This window comes from Anabrus simplex, chromosome 1 (assembly GCF_040414725.1).
Source record: "Anabrus simplex isolate iqAnaSimp1 chromosome 1, ASM4041472v1, whole genome shotgun sequence".
Classification (NCBI taxonomy): domain Eukaryota; kingdom Metazoa; phylum Arthropoda; class Insecta; order Orthoptera; family Tettigoniidae; genus Anabrus; species Anabrus simplex.
Genome location: NC_090265.1, coordinates 109763292 through 109783249, shown reverse-complemented (window position 1 = coordinate 109783249; position 19958 = coordinate 109763292). Strand labels below are relative to the sequence as shown.

The 19958-nt window shown below is 38.3% G+C and overlaps 1 protein-coding gene across 1 annotated transcript in view; it reads right to left on the bottom strand.

Moving 5' to 3' along the window:
• LOC136884470 (uncharacterized) overlaps window positions 1–19958 on the bottom strand; it is a 384282-nt gene that overhangs the window by 97233 nt on the left and 267091 nt on the right. Inside the window, exon 2 of the mRNA XM_067156663.2 lies at window positions 1752–1827. Coding sequence (XP_067012764.1) covers window positions 1752–1827 — 76 coding nt within the window. The remainder of the gene's footprint in view (window positions 1–1751; window positions 1828–19958) is intronic.

Sequence of the window (19958 nt, the reverse complement as noted above, 5' to 3'; positions counted from 1 at the left end):
TCTCTGAAAATTCTGCAATACACAGAGTAACAAAAATATATGGCACAAATTACAGGACACGTTCCTCACACGTAGACAAAGCAATTATGCTATACGAACATCGGTCCGGAAACGCTTTATTTCCATGTTACACCTCATTTTCTTCAACTCATTAATCATGGGATACATGCTCTCTTGGTCACGTCTGGTAACGGCGTCATTATCGTAGGTGCACCGCCAGTGTTTTGTTTCGTCTTACATGTCCCTGTTGCCATGCGACTTACGTCATTGCTTGTTTACAGGTAACATCAAGTGTATCAAAGCTCATGGAGGGCATATTGAACATATCCTGAGAGAAAGAGTTGCATGCGGTATGCTGGTACGTTCTGTTCTGGTGTGTTTCCCATGATCAATGAGTTGGAAACAATGAGGTGTAACAAGGTGAGGTGTAACATGGAAACAAGGCGTTTCCGGACCCATGTTCATATAACATAATTCCTTCATCTATGCCAGGGCCTCCCAGGGTGCATGCACCAGTGCATTGCGCGGTGCACGGTGCAAAAGACGACTTCACTAGGTTGACCAGAATGCAGACCTCCAATCATCGATTTGGAGCAATAGCGCTGCCTCTCTCTTTCCTCACGCCTGTCTCGCTTGCTCCGCCTGTCTCCCTCGTCATCACTTGCCCCGTAGTGTTCCATATCCGAGCCGAGTTGAGCCGAAAGAAATATAGTTGTTATGATTTTGACGAATATATTTTTTTTAAAGAAATAAATGTTATTTTTTGTGCATATTTCGTTGTTCTATGTTTAATACCAATTTAAAATACTTTTTCAATCTAGAAGAATTTACATACAATCACTTCGTCTATTCACTCAAATAAGGTGTAACAAGAATACTGGAATGAAATTCTCATTGTTATTCATATTTTATCCAGTTTTAAATAGTATGTTTACCACTGTCATAAACTATAATACACACATCCAAATCGTGATTTTTACTCCCGTAAATGGACGATTCTTTTGTTGCTTTCGGTCATTTTTTAAACCTCCCTTGCACCTCACCCCTATATATTTACCCCCGAAGATCGTACACTTCAGACGATGCCAGACATGAATTCAGCGACCTAGAAAACGGTATATTGCCAACTTTTAATAGGATCCCAGTACTATTAACGACGTTCTTAATTTTTTCCACCTAGAATTGGGATTCGACACACTGTGCGACGCGCTGGTTCAAGCCGAGCCGAGTAGGACCGATGCACTGTGCACAGTAACTCTGCGCCTCAGTTTGCACGCGCGAGATTTTGGGCGTTTGAGAGGCCCTAATCTATGCATAAGGAATGTGTCCTGAAATTTGTGCCGTACATTTTTGTTACACCTGTATAGGCCTACTTGATTTTCTATGTTTTTTGTTATACCTGAAGGCCTGCCTGGGATGCTATTCTGTGTAATGTCTCGATAGCATACTATTACTAACTGTATGGGTTATATTCCAATTTAACATATCAAATCACCTTCCAAAAATGAAAAATCGTTCTATTGTCAAAATCAATGGCTCTAAAGTCTGAATCCTATGACATCCAGATGTATGCCCGTCTTTTCATTAAATTCGTTAAATTTAAAACGGGTTACAAAGGTGGTACTCATTTCTACAATAAAAGTTTAAGGGACAAACATCGTGGTGGTCAAATACGTGGTTAGAAGACTTTATTTAAAAGAAAAAGACAAAATATAATAATATAAAATACCAGACAAAATCTTTCCATCTACCTGAATCCGGCGGGGAAGCTGTCTCGAAAAATATCACTCGGTGTTGAACTAGAATCGGTTGAGCCCATTTCTCCTCCTGAAACAGAAAATATACAGTTAGAGTTTATATAGGAATATGGTAGTGCATGCTAAAAAAAAGGTCTATAAAGTAAAGGTCACCCACACGTAGCGAATGACGCAAAAGCTAGAATGGAGAACAGGGACTGAGTTATGTGACACACGTCATCGGACGAGGCAGAGACTGGCCGGCTGAGAGAATAATAGAAACGTGCACGAGACACGACCTGTCCAGTTCGTCAGCTGACTCCTCATAACCTATGACCTTCAGCACAAGAGACATTTCATCACGTCATACCAATGAATCACAGCCTCTCATATGCCATCTTGAGAATTTCACGCAAAGTTCTTCACGTCTAGATTTATTTCCTTATACGAGACGTGTCAAGAACTTGGCTTTAAGAAATCTTGGTCGCCCACATTCCCCTACGAGTACGACCTGAACCTACTTTTCTGTTGCTTCTTTCACGAAGAGAGAGACTGTAGTGACCAAGTTATTATTATTATTATTATTTAAGCGAATGGAGGAGGATAGGCTACTGTAACCGTACAACTGGGTTACAGAATCCATTCTGTATTTATTATTATTATTATTATTATTATTATTATTATTATTATTATTATTATTATTATTATTATTATCATCATTATTATTATTATTATTATTATTATTATCATTATTAACCCGATTCATTAGATTTATATATTCTGTTTCTCATCATTTAGACTGTAATAATTAGGTATCACGTATATTATTGTATTTCATCATAGGTTAAGTGAATATGTTTGTAATTATTCTGTATTGTAGTAAGAGAGATTTGTTGGTTTCATATTGTCATGCTGTGGCTTGTAACTTTGGCTAGATGAGCTGGCATAGTATTTTGCAATCGAGGCTATGTTTAACTGGGAATGTTGTGTACAAGGAGATTTCCCGGTGACGCATTCGGTATAGTCATTCTTGGACCGCTTGGGTACGCTTAGACGACACATGACTGATGACATCAGTGCGTGGACACGTGATTGCGACCAAGTGTCAGTATTCGCCAGCTACTGTATGTGGAAGTGGAAGGGATGAACAGTGAGTGGGGAGATGAGTCGTCATCGCGAGGTTATATAAAGTCAAGGCGACGGTGGGGAGAGGTATTCTGTTCTTACTCAGTTCAGATGATATCACTCAGTTCATCATATCTATTCAGTTGATAGTACTCAGTTCATAAGCAGTTGAGATCGTGCAGATCATAAGTAACAGTCAGATGTATCAAATGGAAGAAGTGGTCTTAGTGTGATGGTCAGAGCTAAGAGTTGTGTTTGAAGAGGTAATCGTCGAGGAAGTCTACAAGTGGTGCTTGTATCCGAACAGAGACGGGTACTATGCTGATAAAGAAACATCATCTTCTTGTGAGGATGGACTTCACAAGATGTTTCAATAATATTTTCCAATTATTTAAAATATATTGAGTGGACGTAATTACATTGGAGCTCCCTACCCGCGTACATGGTATGTAGGCCAACTCCTTGTTATATAAGAAGATTACAACAGACGGCTCCCGACTTCAGCTCACAGGTTTTCCCAAGAATTTCAAGTTCAACAGCGGTGTATGCAGACAACAGGTAATTAAAGCATCAGACATGTTATGCATTCATAACATGAAGAAGAGAGTAATCAGCGGCGATATCACATCTCACTTCAAGTTCATGCCAATAGCTTTTTTTGTTTAGATTAAATTTTCCTTTTCTTTGTACCGCAAATCTCACGTCATATTTCTTTTGTTAAATTAAAAGACGTAAATGATTGTTCATTGTGACGTAAATTTAGTCATAAACTCAGTTTTATTTTTAATTATAATAAGTGATTCCAGTTCCATGTACAATCCTCAATTGTGGAAATGCAACAGTAATTTAATATTGTCCTGATCCATATCCCTGTATATTGCCAGATATGTGAGTTTATCACCTCACGCCTTGAGATAATTGATATAAGAGGTATGCTCTACCGAATTTTGTTGTTTTTCTTAAAAAAAGCAACTGGCGCTCAAACAAATGTTATTTATATTATGTGGAAGATATGAAGGTATAAGAGTAGTGGTTGGAGTAGCCACAACGTGTCGCCAGCAACGTGGGACTCGAAAGGTTCAGAATAAGTGTTTCTGAATGGCAATATACATGGATCAGTTCTTTTAATGAGTACGCACATGTTAAATTCACCGAGTAATGTTAGGAAGGTCATTTTGTTGAAGTTTGTATTTAAGGGGTAATGTCAGAGGAATTGCAAGGGGAAATAGCTTTGAGATCGCGAAAAATAAGTAGGAAACCGAAGATGGACAAGGATAGCAATATGCAGTCAGGTGATGAGGCTGAGGTTATTGTGTCCAAGGAAATCCAAGGTGGTAACATAAATAGAAAGTTGGTGACTAAGGTGGGACCTGCTGAAAGTCAGAAAATAGTTGAAACTGAGGAAAACGCTGTCACGCAAGATCAAAGTAAAGGGGTGATTGACCTGGGTTTATTTAATTTGCTGATGTCCAAAATGACTGAGCAGAATAATGCTATGAGTGAGAAAATTGAAACGGTTATTAGTGAGAAAATTTAATCTCAGAATAATATTATGAGTGAGAAAATTGAAACGGTCATTAGTGAGAAAATTGAATCTCAGAATAATATTATGAGTGAGAAAATTGAGGCGGTCATTAGTGAGAAAATTGAATCTCAGAATAATATTATGAGTGGGAAAATTGAAGCTCAGAGTAAGGTCATAAATAGTATTAATAAGAAGATTGATGATGTTAGTAATAAGATAGATCATAAGGTGTTAGAAATAAGTAAGCAAATTAATAATTTAGAAAGTAAGGTAAATAGGGAGTGTAGTGACATCAGAGCGGAGATGGAATTGGGTCGGAGCAATCTCCATACGGAAATAGAGCAAATTAGTGAGACATGCATCAAACAGATTGATGAATTAGGCGCCAAGATCGAGTCCAATAAAGGAGAAATCAATGAGTTAGTAGAAGAAAGGTTTGAAAAGATAACCAATACAGTGGGGCAAGAAACTAGGAAATGTATTGTGACCGTGAGGCCACAAATGAGTGAACAGGTGTTGGTGCGGCTTGTGTTCGCTTGTCGGCGAGATGGGGTGCGCGCGACCTTGGACAGGGGCGAGAACGAGTTTTTTTGTGCAGAGAGCGGCCGGCTGGAATAAAAATAAAAAAATGAAGGTTGGCGAGTGAAAGAAGGAGGCCAGCGCGTGTCACCTGTAATTGCGAGGAATGATATGAATGAAATATTTGTAATATCTTTGGTGGCGACGTGCATAATTACGGAAGGCTCAAGGGCTAAATTAAAATAAACTGGATAAAAAAAATAGCACATTTAGAGGATATAAATTAAAAACTGAAATTTTGAAATAATTTGCACGACCTTGTGGCTAATATGGTGATGAAGTTGTAGATTCGTACAGTAGAAGAATTTAGTTCCTAAATTGACTTTACTTCCGTGCATGTGCACCAGACATGATATTTAAGTCATGTGATACGAATACTCATTCTCACACACACACTAGCGTGTCCTGGACTATCACCTTCAGTCGCTCAGCGTGGAACGTCGTGAATACTGGCTTCACTCCTGTGCTCTACACGTCTGAAAATTGGATACAATTTAGAACAGTGCTGTGATCAGACGTCGAATGTGCAGATATTAATCCCTTAAGTACGTGTCATTTCCAAAATACAGTTACGTGTGTGTTTGGAGCCTACTCTAAAGCATTTTGTGTAAGTTTCAGCTTTCTTACGAGTGGACGCGGAAGACGTGGACGTGAATATTTCCAGAAGAGGACGGAATCTCACATCATGGATTACCAGTGCTTCACCATGAAGTTCTAAACCTTTGACCATCGTTGGCGGCGTCGGGATGCAGATTCTTTCGTCCTGGCATGGCTGATTGAGAACCCAGACTTCCAGACATGAAGATTTCTCTATAAGTTAAGTCGATTACGTCTCATTTATATCTGTTCTATGTAGTTTTGTTCTATTCTTTCTTTCTTCTTAGTAAGCTATTTTGACACTTTTTATGGTTGTTTATTTGCTCGAATACGTCGTAAAACTGACACATGTGATTACTTAATGACCATGTGGCCATGAATTTGACAGTGAGGGTTCTGATAGAGTTATCCATGTGTTATCGACACCATCTTTGCTTATTGAGTAAATTTCGTCACGAATATGAATTAATTTATGTCCGATGGATTTAATGGTAGGATATTTCGTCCACATTTTCTATATTTTCCTTGTAATGGAACTTCTACTTGTACCTCGTGTCTGAGACAACGTGTCATCGGGATATTGAGTCCGAATTCTATGTACGAATTTAATGTGAACATGTGCATTGGGAGCATGTGATAATTAGTTAGAGTAATTAATCATCGAGACACTTTTAAGTGGATATTATGTATTTGTAGGACGCTGGTAGGTCCTGATATTTCATGACTACACATATTTGAGATTAAGATGCGACAAGTTAGGGTCGTCATTGTGGTACACTGTACGGGTAGAATATATGGAATAATTGTGCATGACACAAATCTTCGTGAAACTGAGCTTTTCACATGTTAATGGATTATTCGCGATAAATGCAGTGTAGTCTAATGTTAGTGTCTTCAGATGAAGAAAATGAAAGTCCATGTTAATCGATGTACTTTTTAATTCGTGGGAATATCCCAAATTTTCTCAAGTAATCCAGTAATTTCAAGCTCAAGGTACAGATGAATGTTCGAGAAGGCCTTAGGTCTGAAGAACAGGTCTTCGGCGAAATATCTAAATAATATCTGATTCGTGACTATACCAGCCTATTCGTTGATGCAATTTTTCGCTCTCATGTGATAACTCAATCTTGCTGTAACTCAATAAATTCGTTAACAGGAGAGTAATACGGTTGATCGACACTCGTCGACATGTACATAGTGTAGATATTTTCTTCTTGGTACTTACAGTCTTCTTGACAATTTCCGTAGTTAGCTGTAGAAGTAGTAATTTGTTAGTATTTGGAGGATTATTTTTTATGTGTTCTGTTCTGAAATATGTGACACTGATATTATCGATTGATAGTGGACAGGATTTCCACATGGATGGTATTCTCCCCATTTACTTACGTTTGCAAGCCCAGGAGGCGTTTTATTTTGTTTAATTATTGGTCAAATACTTAACGTTCAGTATAAATTCTCACGGAAAGAGATGTGAGACGACGTGAACAGGTATATCCGACGTCTCGGATTAACTTAGAGAAAACCAAGGCAAATTTAACTTTTCATTTTATTGTTAAGATAACGACTGTAAATTTTATTATTTTGCCATAAGTGTTAACTTTTTGAATCTTGGATATTTCTTTATTATACTCGTTCTTACAATTACTGCATTTTTTCCAGATTGTCGATGAAGGCTTGGCCCAGACCTCATTTTTCTGAATGAAAATTTTTAATTCAACTTTAAACAAATAACTTAATAACTTTGAAGACGATAAAAAAAATTTTTACAATGTAAATACTCTGTTAGAATGTCAGGGAAATAACTGTCGTGTACCATCCCATTTGATTGCACATAGGTTTGTTACATCAAGAACCATATTAAATTCCATAACGTAACGATCATAATCATAATCATAGATTTCAGGATGGCCAATATTGCATTTAATTAAATAAAAGTGTCATATATGTTCTATACTTGGAACGTGCTTATTTGATGAACCCTATGATAATCCTGCCACATTCATTTATTTTATAAGCCTATAGCCACCGAACTGAGCACCCCTGGGGTGTCTCGTGTTCGCAGACTGACTATGACGGGCACATCTTAGTGGCGCCCAACGTGGGGCATCTTAGTGGCTAGTCCCTTCCGTGGGGCTCGATTTGTGGCTTAAAAGTGGCTTAATCCATCGTGGAACTTATTTAATTGCTTCTCCACGTGGTTTAAATTGACTTGCTCAAATTATTAATTATTCAAGGTTCGGCAGGTTCATTTCAGATTTAATGCCATCCCAGTTAGGTAAAATTCTAACAGAGTACGCGGAATTTTCAGAATATTTTACTTATGATGATGTGTTTCACATGGAAAAATGAGGGTTAGGAATTTTCTTCATGAAACTTGAATTTGCCTTATCACAATCAACATGTCTGGGGGGAAAGTTTCTGCATTTCGGCGTTTGCTGACACAGGTCACTTTATGAATAATAGAATGGATCTCGAGGAGATTAGGAAGTTATTAGAGACTCTGACAGTAGAGAGTAGGAGAGCACAGGACGAGAATAAAGAGGAACTCAGAAAAATACAGGAAGAGAGTAGAAAAATACAGGAAGAGAGTAGGAGAGCACAGGAAGAGAGTAGAAAACTACAGGAAGAGAGTAGAAAAATGCAGGAAGAGAATAAAGAGGAATTTAGGAAAATTCAGGAAGATAGTAATGAACGGTTGAGTCAAAAAATGAACATTATGGGTGCTGCGATACAGGAAGAGGCGAAAAAGGGTCGTGACGAACTATATGCAAAACTGGAGGAAACTAGTTGTCGGATTGACAATATCGTGTTAGAGTGCAGGGAAAATCAGAAAAAAACCCTGGAACAAGTTGTTACTTTGACGAGCCAGATTAAAGAGGATAATAAGGTTATCACCGGGAAGGTCACCGCTCTTCAGAGTGACGTAGTCCTAGTCAGAAATAACATTGAATCTGTGAGGAAGGAGATAGATGTTATAAAGGTAGAGATTTCTACGGCACAAGAAGAGATGTCAGAACAAGTGAAAAATCTTAGAGGAGAGGTCACAGAAGACTTAAAGAAAATAAAAGAGAAGGTCGACGATGATCTCCGTTCCGTAAAGGACAGTATCTCAGTCAACCAAATGGAGATACAAGATATTTCACTCCAGTTCGATGATATCAAGAGCATGATTGACAAGGACAAGTCGGAAATACTCGAACAAATTATTAATCTTGCCGGAGATGTCAAGTCCGGAAAACAGAAGATGGAGGAAAATATGGACGCCCTCCAAAAATTAGAAAAAGAAGTAGGATTCTTGAAGTTGCAGGATAGGAGCACTAGGGTCTTAGTGACATCATTAATGGACCGACAGAGTAATGTCGAAGAGGTCGTACAGGCTAAATCTACTGTAACAGAAGGAATATCGCCCGTAGCTGAATCGTCTCAGAATATTACTCACATTGAACAACCCACAGTAAATCTCAGTACTACACCGGCACAAAGCGTACCTCAAATCATTAATTTTATCCGAATGAGCGAGGAGAGGCCTAGAAAATTCAACAACTTAAACGGGGTCACACCTAAAAATTTCATTAGGGACCTTGATGAATATATTCGTGAACAGAAGATCCCTACTGAAAAACATCTGCGAACAGCGGAGAAATTTTTAGAGGGAGACGTGCTCAACTGGTACCATGCTTTCCGTTATACGTTTGAAGACTATGAAGGTTTCAAGCGCTTATTCCTACAGAGATACTGGGGAGCGGATCTGCAACAAGCACTACGGTTGGATTTGTATTCACGAAAATATTCCACAGATGGGCAGACGCAGTACGCTAATTACTTCTGTAATCAAGTACGACGAATGAAAGACCTCGACACTCCACCATCTGAAAATGAGTTGGTTCAAGCGATAACAAAGCAGTTTCCTGTGGAAGTACAGCGCTTACTCATTGCTGCCAATGTTCAGACTGCGGTGCAGGCTGAGGCTATCCTCAGACAACTCGACCATACTATGAATGTCTCAACACTACCGAAAACTCAAAGGAGCAATACTTATCAGGTCAACGTAATAGACACTCCGAAAAACCGGAATTCGACTCCAATGCCTGAAAACGGAAATCAGAGTGGACCTAAAGAGTACACAAACCATCCCAGAGCGTACGATCGTCGATGGGAAGAGAGAAGAACGAGACCCAGAGAGGACAGGATGGAAGATCCGAAGAATGTCCGAAGAAGGGGAAATTACAGGATGCGGGACCGACCACAGGACTACAGACGGAATAGGCCCTATGATAGACCTAGATATTATTCAGATCGTAACTACCGGAATTTCAGAGACGAGATGGAGAACCGTCATCGAGAAAGCATGAGGTACATTGAAGAATTAAGGAAGGAAACTGAAAAAGGCTCAAAATGGAAGGACGCCATTCATAATCAAGACACTGATCCAGATGTGATGGGAGCCGAGAGCCCACAGTTCCAGCGACACCGGAATTCACCTCATGACGATAGATTAAATCCTTCGGCACCACAATATCAACCTGAAAATCAGGGTGCCAGAAGAAAGACTCCAATGTGAAGATATCAAACTATTACTCTCCTACGAACAGTTATATTCAATGCCTCGAACCTAAGACTCTACCGTAAAGCAGAAGAGTGAAGAAAGAAAAAAGAAAAGACCCAGGTCGGCTGTCGAAGAAATACCAGTTTGTGTCGTGCAGAATGATTACCGTTCAGACAACTGACAGATGCTTGGAAATTATAAATACCATGGAAAATTAAACAGTGAAGTAGACAGCATACTGACCACATTTTAAGGAATGAACATGATCTAAAAATTTTTAACCTTGTTTAAAAATTTTTGTCCCAGTAAGAGGTGGATGTGACCGTGAGGCCACAAATGAGTGAACAGGTGTTGGTGCGGCTTGTGTTCGCTTGTCGGCGAGATGGGGTGCGCGCGACCTTGGACAGGGGCGAGAACGAGTTTTTTTGTGCAGAGAGCGGCCGGCTGGAATAAAAATAAAAAAATGAAGGTTGGCGAGTGAAAGAAGGAGGCCAGCGCGTGTCACCTGTAATTGCGAGGAATGATATGAATGAAATATTTGTAATATCTTTGGTGGCGACGTGCATAATTACGGAAGGCTCAAGGGCTAAATTAAAATAAACTGGATAAAAAAAATAGCACATTTAGAGGATATAAATTAAAAACTGAAATTTTGAAATAATTTGCACGACCTTGTGGCTAATATGGTGATGAAGTTGTAGATTCGTACAGTAGAAGAATTTAGTTCCTAAATTGACTTTACTTCCGTGCATGTGCACCAGACATGATATTTAAGTCATGTGATACGAATACTCATTCTCACACACACACTAGCGTGTCCTGGACTATCACCTTCAGTCGCTCAGCGTGGAACGTCGTGAATACTGGCTTCACTCCTGTGCTCTACACGTCTGAAAATTGGATACAATTTAGAACAGTGCTGTGATCAGACGTCGAATGTGCAGATATTAATCCCTTAAGTACGTGTCATTTCCAAAATACAGTTACGTGTGTGTTTGGAGCCTACTCTAAAGCATTTTGTGTAAGTTTCAGCTTTCTTACGAGTGGACGCGGAAGACGTGGACGTGAATATTTCCAGAAGAGGACGGAATCTCACATCATGGATTACCAGTGCTTCACCATGAAGTTCTAAACCTTTGACCATCGTTGGCGGCGTCGGGATGCAGATTCTTTCGTCCTGGCATGGCTGATTGAGAACCCAGACTTCCAGACATGAAGATTTCTCTATAAGTTAAGTCGATTACGTCTCATTTATATCTGTTCTATGTAGTTTTGTTCTATTCTTTCTTTCTTCTTAGTAAGCTATTTTGACACTTTTTATGGTTGTTTATTTGCTCGAATACGTCGTAAAACTGACACATGTGATTACTTAATGACCATGTGGCCATGAATTTGACAGTGAGGGTTCTGATAGAGTTATCCATGTGTTATCGACACCATCTTTGCTTATTGAGTAAATTTCGTCACGAATATGAATTAATTTATGTCCGATGGATTTAATGGTAGGATATTTCGTCCACATTTTCTATATTTTCCTTGTAATGGAACTTCTACTTGTACCTCGTGTCTGAGACAACGTGTCATCGGGATATTGAGTCCGAATTCTATGTACGAATTTAATGTGAACATGTGCATTGGGAGCATGTGATAATTAGTTAGAGTAATTAATCATCGAGACACTTTTAAGTGGATATTATGTATTTGTAGGACGCTGGTAGGTCCTGATATTTCATGACTACACATATTTGAGATTAAGATGCGACAAGTTAGGGTCGTCATTGTGGTACACTGTACGGGTAGAATATATGGAATAATTGTGCATGACACAAATCTTCGTGAAACTGAGCTTTTCACATGTTAATGGATTATTCGCGATAAATGCAGTGTAGTCTAATGTTAGTGTCTTCAGATGAAGAAAATGAAAGTCCATGTTAATCGATGTACTTTTTAATTCGTGGGAATATCCCAAATTTTCTCAAGTAATCCAGTAATTTCAAGCTCAAGGTACAGATGAATGTTCGAGAAGGCCTTAGGTCTGAAGAACAGGTCTTCGGCGAAATATCTAAATAATATCTGATTCGTGACTATACCAGCCTATTCGTTGATGCAATTTTTCGCTCTCATGTGATAACTCAATCTTGCTGTAACTCAATAAATTCGTTAACAGGAGAGTAATACGGTTGATCGACACTCGTCGACATGTACATAGTGTAGATATTTTCTTCTTGGTACTTACAGTCTTCTTGACAATTTCCGTAGTTAGCTGTAGAAGTAGTAATTTGTTAGTATTTGGAGGATTATTTTTTATGTGTTCTGTTCTGAAATATGTGACACTGATATTATCGATTGATAGTGGACAGGATTTCCACATGGATGGTATTCTCCCCATTTACTTACGTTTGCAAGCCCAGGAGGCGTTTTATTTTGTTTAATTATTGGTCAAATACTTAACGTTCAGTATAAATTCTCACGGAAAGAGATGTGAGACGACGTGAACAGGTATATCCGACGTCTCGGATTAACTTAGAGAAAACCAAGGCAAATTTAACTTTTCATTTTATTGTTAAGATAACGACTGTAAATTTTATTATTTTGCCATAAGTGTTAACTTTTTGAATCTTGGATATTTCTTTATTATACTCGTTCTTACAATTACTGCATTTTTTCCAGATTGTCGATGAAGGCTTGGCCCAGACCTCATTTTTCTGAATGAAAATTTTTAATTCAACTTTAAACAAATAACTTAATAACTTTGAAGACGATAAAAAAAAATTTTTACAATGTAAATACTCTGTTAGAATGTCAGGGAAATAACTGTCGTGTACCATCCCATTTGATTGCACATAGGTTTGTTACATCAAGAACCATATTAAATTCCATAACGTAACGATCATAATCATAATCATAGATTTCAGGATGGCCAATATTGCATTTAATTAAATAAAAGTGTCATATATGTTCTATACTTGGAACGTGCTTATTTGATGAACCCTATGATAATCCTGCCACATTCATTTATTTTATAAGCCTATAGCCACCGAACTGAGCACCCCTGGGGTGTCTCGTGTTCGCAGACTGACTATGACGGGCACAGTATTAGTAGGGTAGAACAGGTGGAAAGAAAACTTGGAGAAGTAGGTGATCTAGAGAGTGAACAAAAATCATTATCACAGAAGGTGAGAGAATCGGAAGAAAAATTACAGGAGAAGTTAAGAAAAATTGAAGAAAAAGCTGAGGAAACATTGGAAGAAAAATTTCTGAGTTGCCAGAGAGTACTCCAGAAAGAAGTGCGTGATAGTAGAAATGTACGTGAGATAATTGTAAATAATGGTTTAATCACTAGAGATCATGACTTACCTAAGTTTTCTGGGAAAGAATTTAACCCGATGGAATTTATGAGAGTAGTAGAGAAGAAATTTGCTGTTCAATTAAGAGACAATATTATTAGCTGGGAAACTGTATTGGAGATCTTATCTAATGCTTTCGTAGGAGAGACTAAGTCTTGGTTTCAAGTATATAAAAGCTCGATGTCTAGTCTAACTGAATTTAAGGAGAAATTCATGGCTAAATTTTGGAGTGAAGGTGTTCAGAGTAGAGAGAGAGAGAGAGTAATGTTTGGCAGGTATAATTCTAACGAGGGTGTTAGAATGACTGAATACTTTTTGGCTCATGTTTTGGTGTGGAGAAATTTAGAATGTATTGGACCTGAGGCTGATATAGTTAGACTTATGGCTAAGCACTATCCCAATAGAATAAGAGAAGCTGTTTGTATGCAAAGAGTGGAGACTATTAAGGAAATGGAGATTTTGTTGGAAAGTTTTGATGCTTTAGGTAGTAGCTTGAATAATAGTAGGACACTAAATAGGAATGTAGAAGGAAGGGGTAACCAATCTAATAATCAGGACAGGACTATGAATAATCGTAACTACAGAAGAGAATATCAGGAGAGACCTAATAATAATTTCCACAGGGAGAGAAATTATCAGAATAGTTCGGAAAATTTCAGGACTGGGAGGCGTGATTATGGTAATCAACCAGAAGCTGGGAGGCGAGAGAATACAGGCCATAATAATAATAATAATGACGCTAGAGGAAATAGGCAACAGGGGAGGCCGACTGAGGTGTGTAACCAACAAGTCGTAACCGAACCAAGTACTTTAAACGCGCAACGGACTGTATAAACAGGTCACTGAGACAGTCCGTAAATGGTGAGTTCACGTATAAGGTAGATAAGCATGTCAATGTCGACCAGCCTATAGTTGTAAGTGAACATGATTGTGACCTAAGTAGCAATAATTCAAATGTTTTAAGTGACGACTTAATCGTAGACAATAAATTTTATAAGTGTAATTTAAATTTAGATATAAGGCAAGATTTGTTAAGTGATCTTATATTATGTAATGAGGATAATTTAAGTAGTGTTACTGTTACACCGACGATTGAACTGCTGATATGGGGCAGAAAAGTTAAGATTTTGTTGGACTCTGGTAGTGAGAAGTCATGTGTAAATTCCAAGCTGTATGAGGAAGTTTTGAGAGAGAAGTATGAGGTAGCGGAAATTCCAGTGAGGAATACGTTCATCGTAACAGCTGTTGGAAACAAGTCTCAAAGAGTGAATAAACAAATAGCTGTCCCCATTAGCATAAGTGGAGAATGTATTTTCCAACCATGCTTAGTTGTGCCTAATTTAGTTTATGCCGTTATTTTAGGTACCGACTGGTTAACGGGTCACAAGGCTAAATTAAATTTTGATCTGTGTCATGTCAATCTTATTTGGGGAAAGAGTAGCAGGGAAGTCAGTTTACCATATGATGTTTTGTCTGAAATTAGTGCGAATAAAGTGTGTTCTAGTACGGAAGGATCTTGTGAAATTCCTAATATTAGGAAAAATATTGATGTCTGCCATGTGTCCATACAGAGAGATTCTAGAGATGAATTGTATGAGACAGTGGAGAAATGTAATTTAGCGGAAAGTCAGAAGGACGAATTGTGTGAATTATTGATATCACATAGTGATGTTTTTAGCGATCGGCCTGGTAGAACACATCTTTACGAACACAAATTTAATGTTATTGATAACTCAACTTTTGTAGGACCGAAATATCCCATTCCGTTAAAATACGCTAGCGCGGTTGAAGAGCAGATTGACATCATGCTAGATTATAATATAATTGAACCATCATGTAGTCCTAATTTAAATCCACTTGTTATTATACCTAAGAAGGATAACACGGTAAGATTGTGCATGATAATTTTTGTAAGACTAAATTGGATGAATTTGAGCTTGGTGACAAGGTTTTACTCAGAGTGCCACTCCCGTCATCAGCAGAAGCTGGTCAATTTTCTAAGTTTTTCTTGTTATATCAGGGATACTTCACCGTAGTGAAACGGATTGGGAAATGTGCTTATTCATTAGAAGACAAGGAAGGAAATATCGTAGGCACATACAATATAAGAAATCTTAAGAAATATATCATGTGAGTTTGTTGATTAATTTTCATTATTATGTTAATTCACCATATTTTATGAAGCTGGCATTGCGAACAGGACTTCAGTGAAATTAGCGTGTGTTGTGATAATAAGTGAGGCACGGCAGTGCAATAAACTCCAGTGCTTGGAGACAGTGTATATAATGAAATGTCTTCAAGAATTACTTTTGAACACTCAATGAACGTTTGAAACGACAGAAGTGAGAAAGAAATGTAATCTGTATGTAAATAATACTGTATAATCAAAGTGAAAATGATAATTGATCAATGTTTTATATGTGTAACAACGAACATCCAGATGGATGATACTATGTACCCAAATTTGTAAAGGGCATTTTTTATACATGTATCTATGGTGTACTCGATTTCAGACATGTTATGTATATATTTCATGAATCAATCGATTCATTTAATCGATTATTTCATGAGGGAGGCGTTCTGTAACCGTACAACTGGGTTACAGAATCCATTCTGTATTTATTATTATTATTATCATTATTATTATTATTATTATTATTATTATTATTATTATTATTATTATCATTATTAACCCGATTCATTAGATTTATATATTCTGTTTCTCATCATTTAGACTGTAATAATTAGGTATCACGTATATTATTGTATTTCATCATAGGTTAAGTGAATATGTTTGTAATTATTCTGTATTGTAGTAAGAGAGATTTGTTGGTTTCATATTGTCATGCTGTGGCTTGTAACTTTGGCTAGATGAGCTGGCATAGTATTTTGCAATCGAGGCTATGTTTAACTGGGAATGTTGTGTACAAGGAGATTTCCCGGTGACGCATTCGGTATAGTCATTCTTGGACCGCTTGGGTACGCTTAGACGACACATGACTGATGACATCAGTGCGTGGACACGTGATTGCGACCAAGTGTCAGTATTCGCCAGCTACTGTATGTGGAAGTGGAAGGGATGAACAGTGAGTGGGGAGATGAGTCGTCATCGCGAGGTTATATAAAGTCAAGGCGACGGTGGGGAGAGGTATTCTGTTCTTACTCAGTTCAGATGATATCACTCAGTTCATCATATCTATTCAGTTGATAGTACTCAGTTCATAAGCAGTTGAGATCGTGCAGATCATAAGTAACAGTCAGATGTATCAAATGGAAGAAGTGGTCTTAGTGTGATGGTCAGAGCTAAGAGTTGTGTTTGAAGAGGTAATCGTCGAGGAAGTCTACAAGTGGTGCTTGTATCCGAACAGAGACGGGTACTATGCTGATAAAGAAACATCATCTTCTTGTGAGGATGGACTTCACAAGATGTTTCAATAATATTTTCCAATTATTTAAAATATATTGAGTGGACGTAATTACATTGGAGCTCCCTACCCGCGTACATGGTATGTAGGCCAACTCCTTGTTATATAAGAAGATTACAACAGACGGCTCCCGACTTCAGCTCACAGGTTTTCCCAAGAATTTCAAGTTCAACAGCGGTGTATGCAGACAACAGGTAATTAAAGCATCAGACATGTTATGCATTCATAACATGAAGAAGAGAGTAATCAGCGGCGATATCACATCTCACTTCAAGTTCATGCCAATAGCTTTTTTTGTTTAGATTAAATTTTCCTTTTCTTTGTACCGCAAATCTCACGTCATATTTCTTTTGTTAAATTAAAAGACGTAAATGATTGTTCATTGTGACGTAAATTTAGTCATAAACTCAGTTTTATTTTTAATTATAATAAGTGATTCCAGTTCCATGTACAATCCTCAATTGTGGAAATGCAACAGTAATTTAATATTGTCCTGATCCATATCCCTGTATATTGCCAGATATGTGAGTTTATCACCTCACGCCTTGAGATAATTGATATAAGAGGTATGCTCTACCGAATTTTGTTGTTTTTCTTAAAAAAAGCAACTGGCGCTCAAACAAATGTTATTTATATTATGTGGAAGATATGAAGGTATAAGAGTAGTGGTTGGAGTAGCCACACTACCTAGGAGATTAATGGACTCGGTTATGGAGGGTAAGAGAAGTACATGGAGACCAAGACGTCGATGGTTATACTCAGTCTCTAACGATTTAAAAATAAGAGGTATAGAACTAAACGAAGCCACAGAAGTAGTTACAAATAGAGAATTGTGGGGGTAGTCATTAAATTCGTAGAGGCTTGCAGAGTGAACGCTGAAAGACATAAAAGTCTATAATGAAGACGTATGTATGTTATTATTATTATTATTATTAGCTGTTACCCACGACTTCGCTCGCGAGGATTACGTAAGTTGATAAAAAGTAATTGTTCTTCGGTACTGCACTAAGATATTATCTGAAAATCCCTAAAGTATAAAGACTCACCGAAAAATTGAATTTCATTTACCCCAGAACGTCTTTGTAAACCACATATGTGGCATTACCTTTTGGGGCTTAGATGACCAGGCTACTGGCAGAACTAAATCTGAAACATACGACATGCAATTCTACATGTGAGAAACAGTCCTACCGAGCTCGATAGCTGTAGTCGCTTAAGTGAGGCCAGTATCCAGTATTCAGGAGATAGTAGGTTCGAACCCCACTGTCGGCAGCCCTGAAAATGGTTTTCCGTGGTTTCCCATTTTCACACCAGGCAAAAACTGGGGCTGTACCTTAATTAAGGCCACGGCCGCTTCCTTCCCATTCCTAGCCCTTCCCTGTCCCACCGTCGCCATAAGACCTATCTGTGACGGAGCGACGTAATGCAACTAGCAAAAAAAAAAAAGTCATCTTTTAAGTCGAAAAGAAAGTTCCTTTATTTCTTTTTTGCTATTTGTTTTTACGTCGCACCGACACAGATAGGTCTTATTGCGACGATGGGATAGGAGAGGCCTAGGGAGTGGAAGGAAGCGCCCTTGGCCTTAATTAAGGTTCAGCCTCGGCATTTGCCTGGTTTGAAAATGGGAAACCACGGAAAACCATCTTCAGGGCTGCCGACAGTGGGGCTCGAACCCTTTATTTCTAAAGGAGATTCCAAATACCGAATTTCACGTCTGTAACATCTTAGTTTTTGAGATATAACTTAGGTATCCTCATAAAGATATTTCAACTCCTTCTTCACTTAACTTCAACTTAAGTTGATTTTCCGAAAACAAAAAAAATACGTGCTTCTTTATTTTTAAAGGAAATTTCAAATACCAATTTTCACGCCTGTACCATGTTAAGTTTATGAGATATACTGTAGATATACTCATTTCAAAAACTGCCCCACTCCTTGGCTGAGTGGTCAGCGTTGAGGCCTTCGGTTCACAGGGTTCCGGGTTCGATTCCTGGCTGGGTCAGGGATTTTAATCGCGTGTGATTAATTCATCTGGCTCGGGGACAGGTTATTTGTGTTTGTCCCAACACTATCATCTTCAAAACACACCACATTACCAACCACAACAGGAACACGCAATAGTAATTATATCCCTACATAGGGGTTGGCGTTAAGAAGGGGATCCAGCCGTAAAACAGGGTCAAATCCACATGTCCGGCACAGTTTTCACCCAACAGGTGTGTGAAAAGCGGTAGAAGAAGATACTAATTTTAATTATTTCACCCCTTTAAGTGGATTTTCAAAAAAAGTGTGTTAAAAGAGATTGCTTTTTGAGCCCGTAGGGCTTGCCGAGCTTTGTTCTTTGCGTCAAGGGGCTTAAATTGAGCTTTGTCTCGTCCATGTACGACAAATTCGATATTTCGCCTATATTAACCTAGTATTTTTATATCTCCCCGTGCCCCCACCCCCTCATATTGTTTTGAAACAAATACAACCCATGTCCCTCAGGAATAATGAATATTTACATTAGTAAAATCATTTTTAGAATCGGTCCAATAGTTCCTGAGATTAGCCATTACATACAAACTTTACCTCTTTATGTATTAGTACAGATTATCCTCCTTCTGCGTGAATGAGTCACTTAGGACCACGCAGAATCACCATTTATTGAGCTCTTCTCCTGGCCCAATAGTTCTTCATACGGAAATATGCCATGCAATGTATACATCTTCCGGATTACTTCCCTCCACTTAACGAGGTGGACAAGTGAACAATAATTTCATGCAGAATGGCTATTGCTTCTCAAGTTTCAATTTCGCTCGCCAGATGCCTCATGAGGAAGAAGCCTTATCGAACCTACGAAACGCAATACTCTTAAAGCAGATTCAGATTCGTGCACAGTCTAGGGCAAGATCAAGTTTCATAGCTAGAGCTGAAAATTCTAGAAGTCTTACTTAGCTCATACAGAAGTACGAGTACATTGGGTAGCCTGAAGAATTATTAAACTTTTAAACTGGGTAATAGGAAAAGTCACACCAGGCAAATGCTGGGGATGTACCTTAATTAAGGCCACGGCCGCTTCCTTCCCATTTTTTTTTT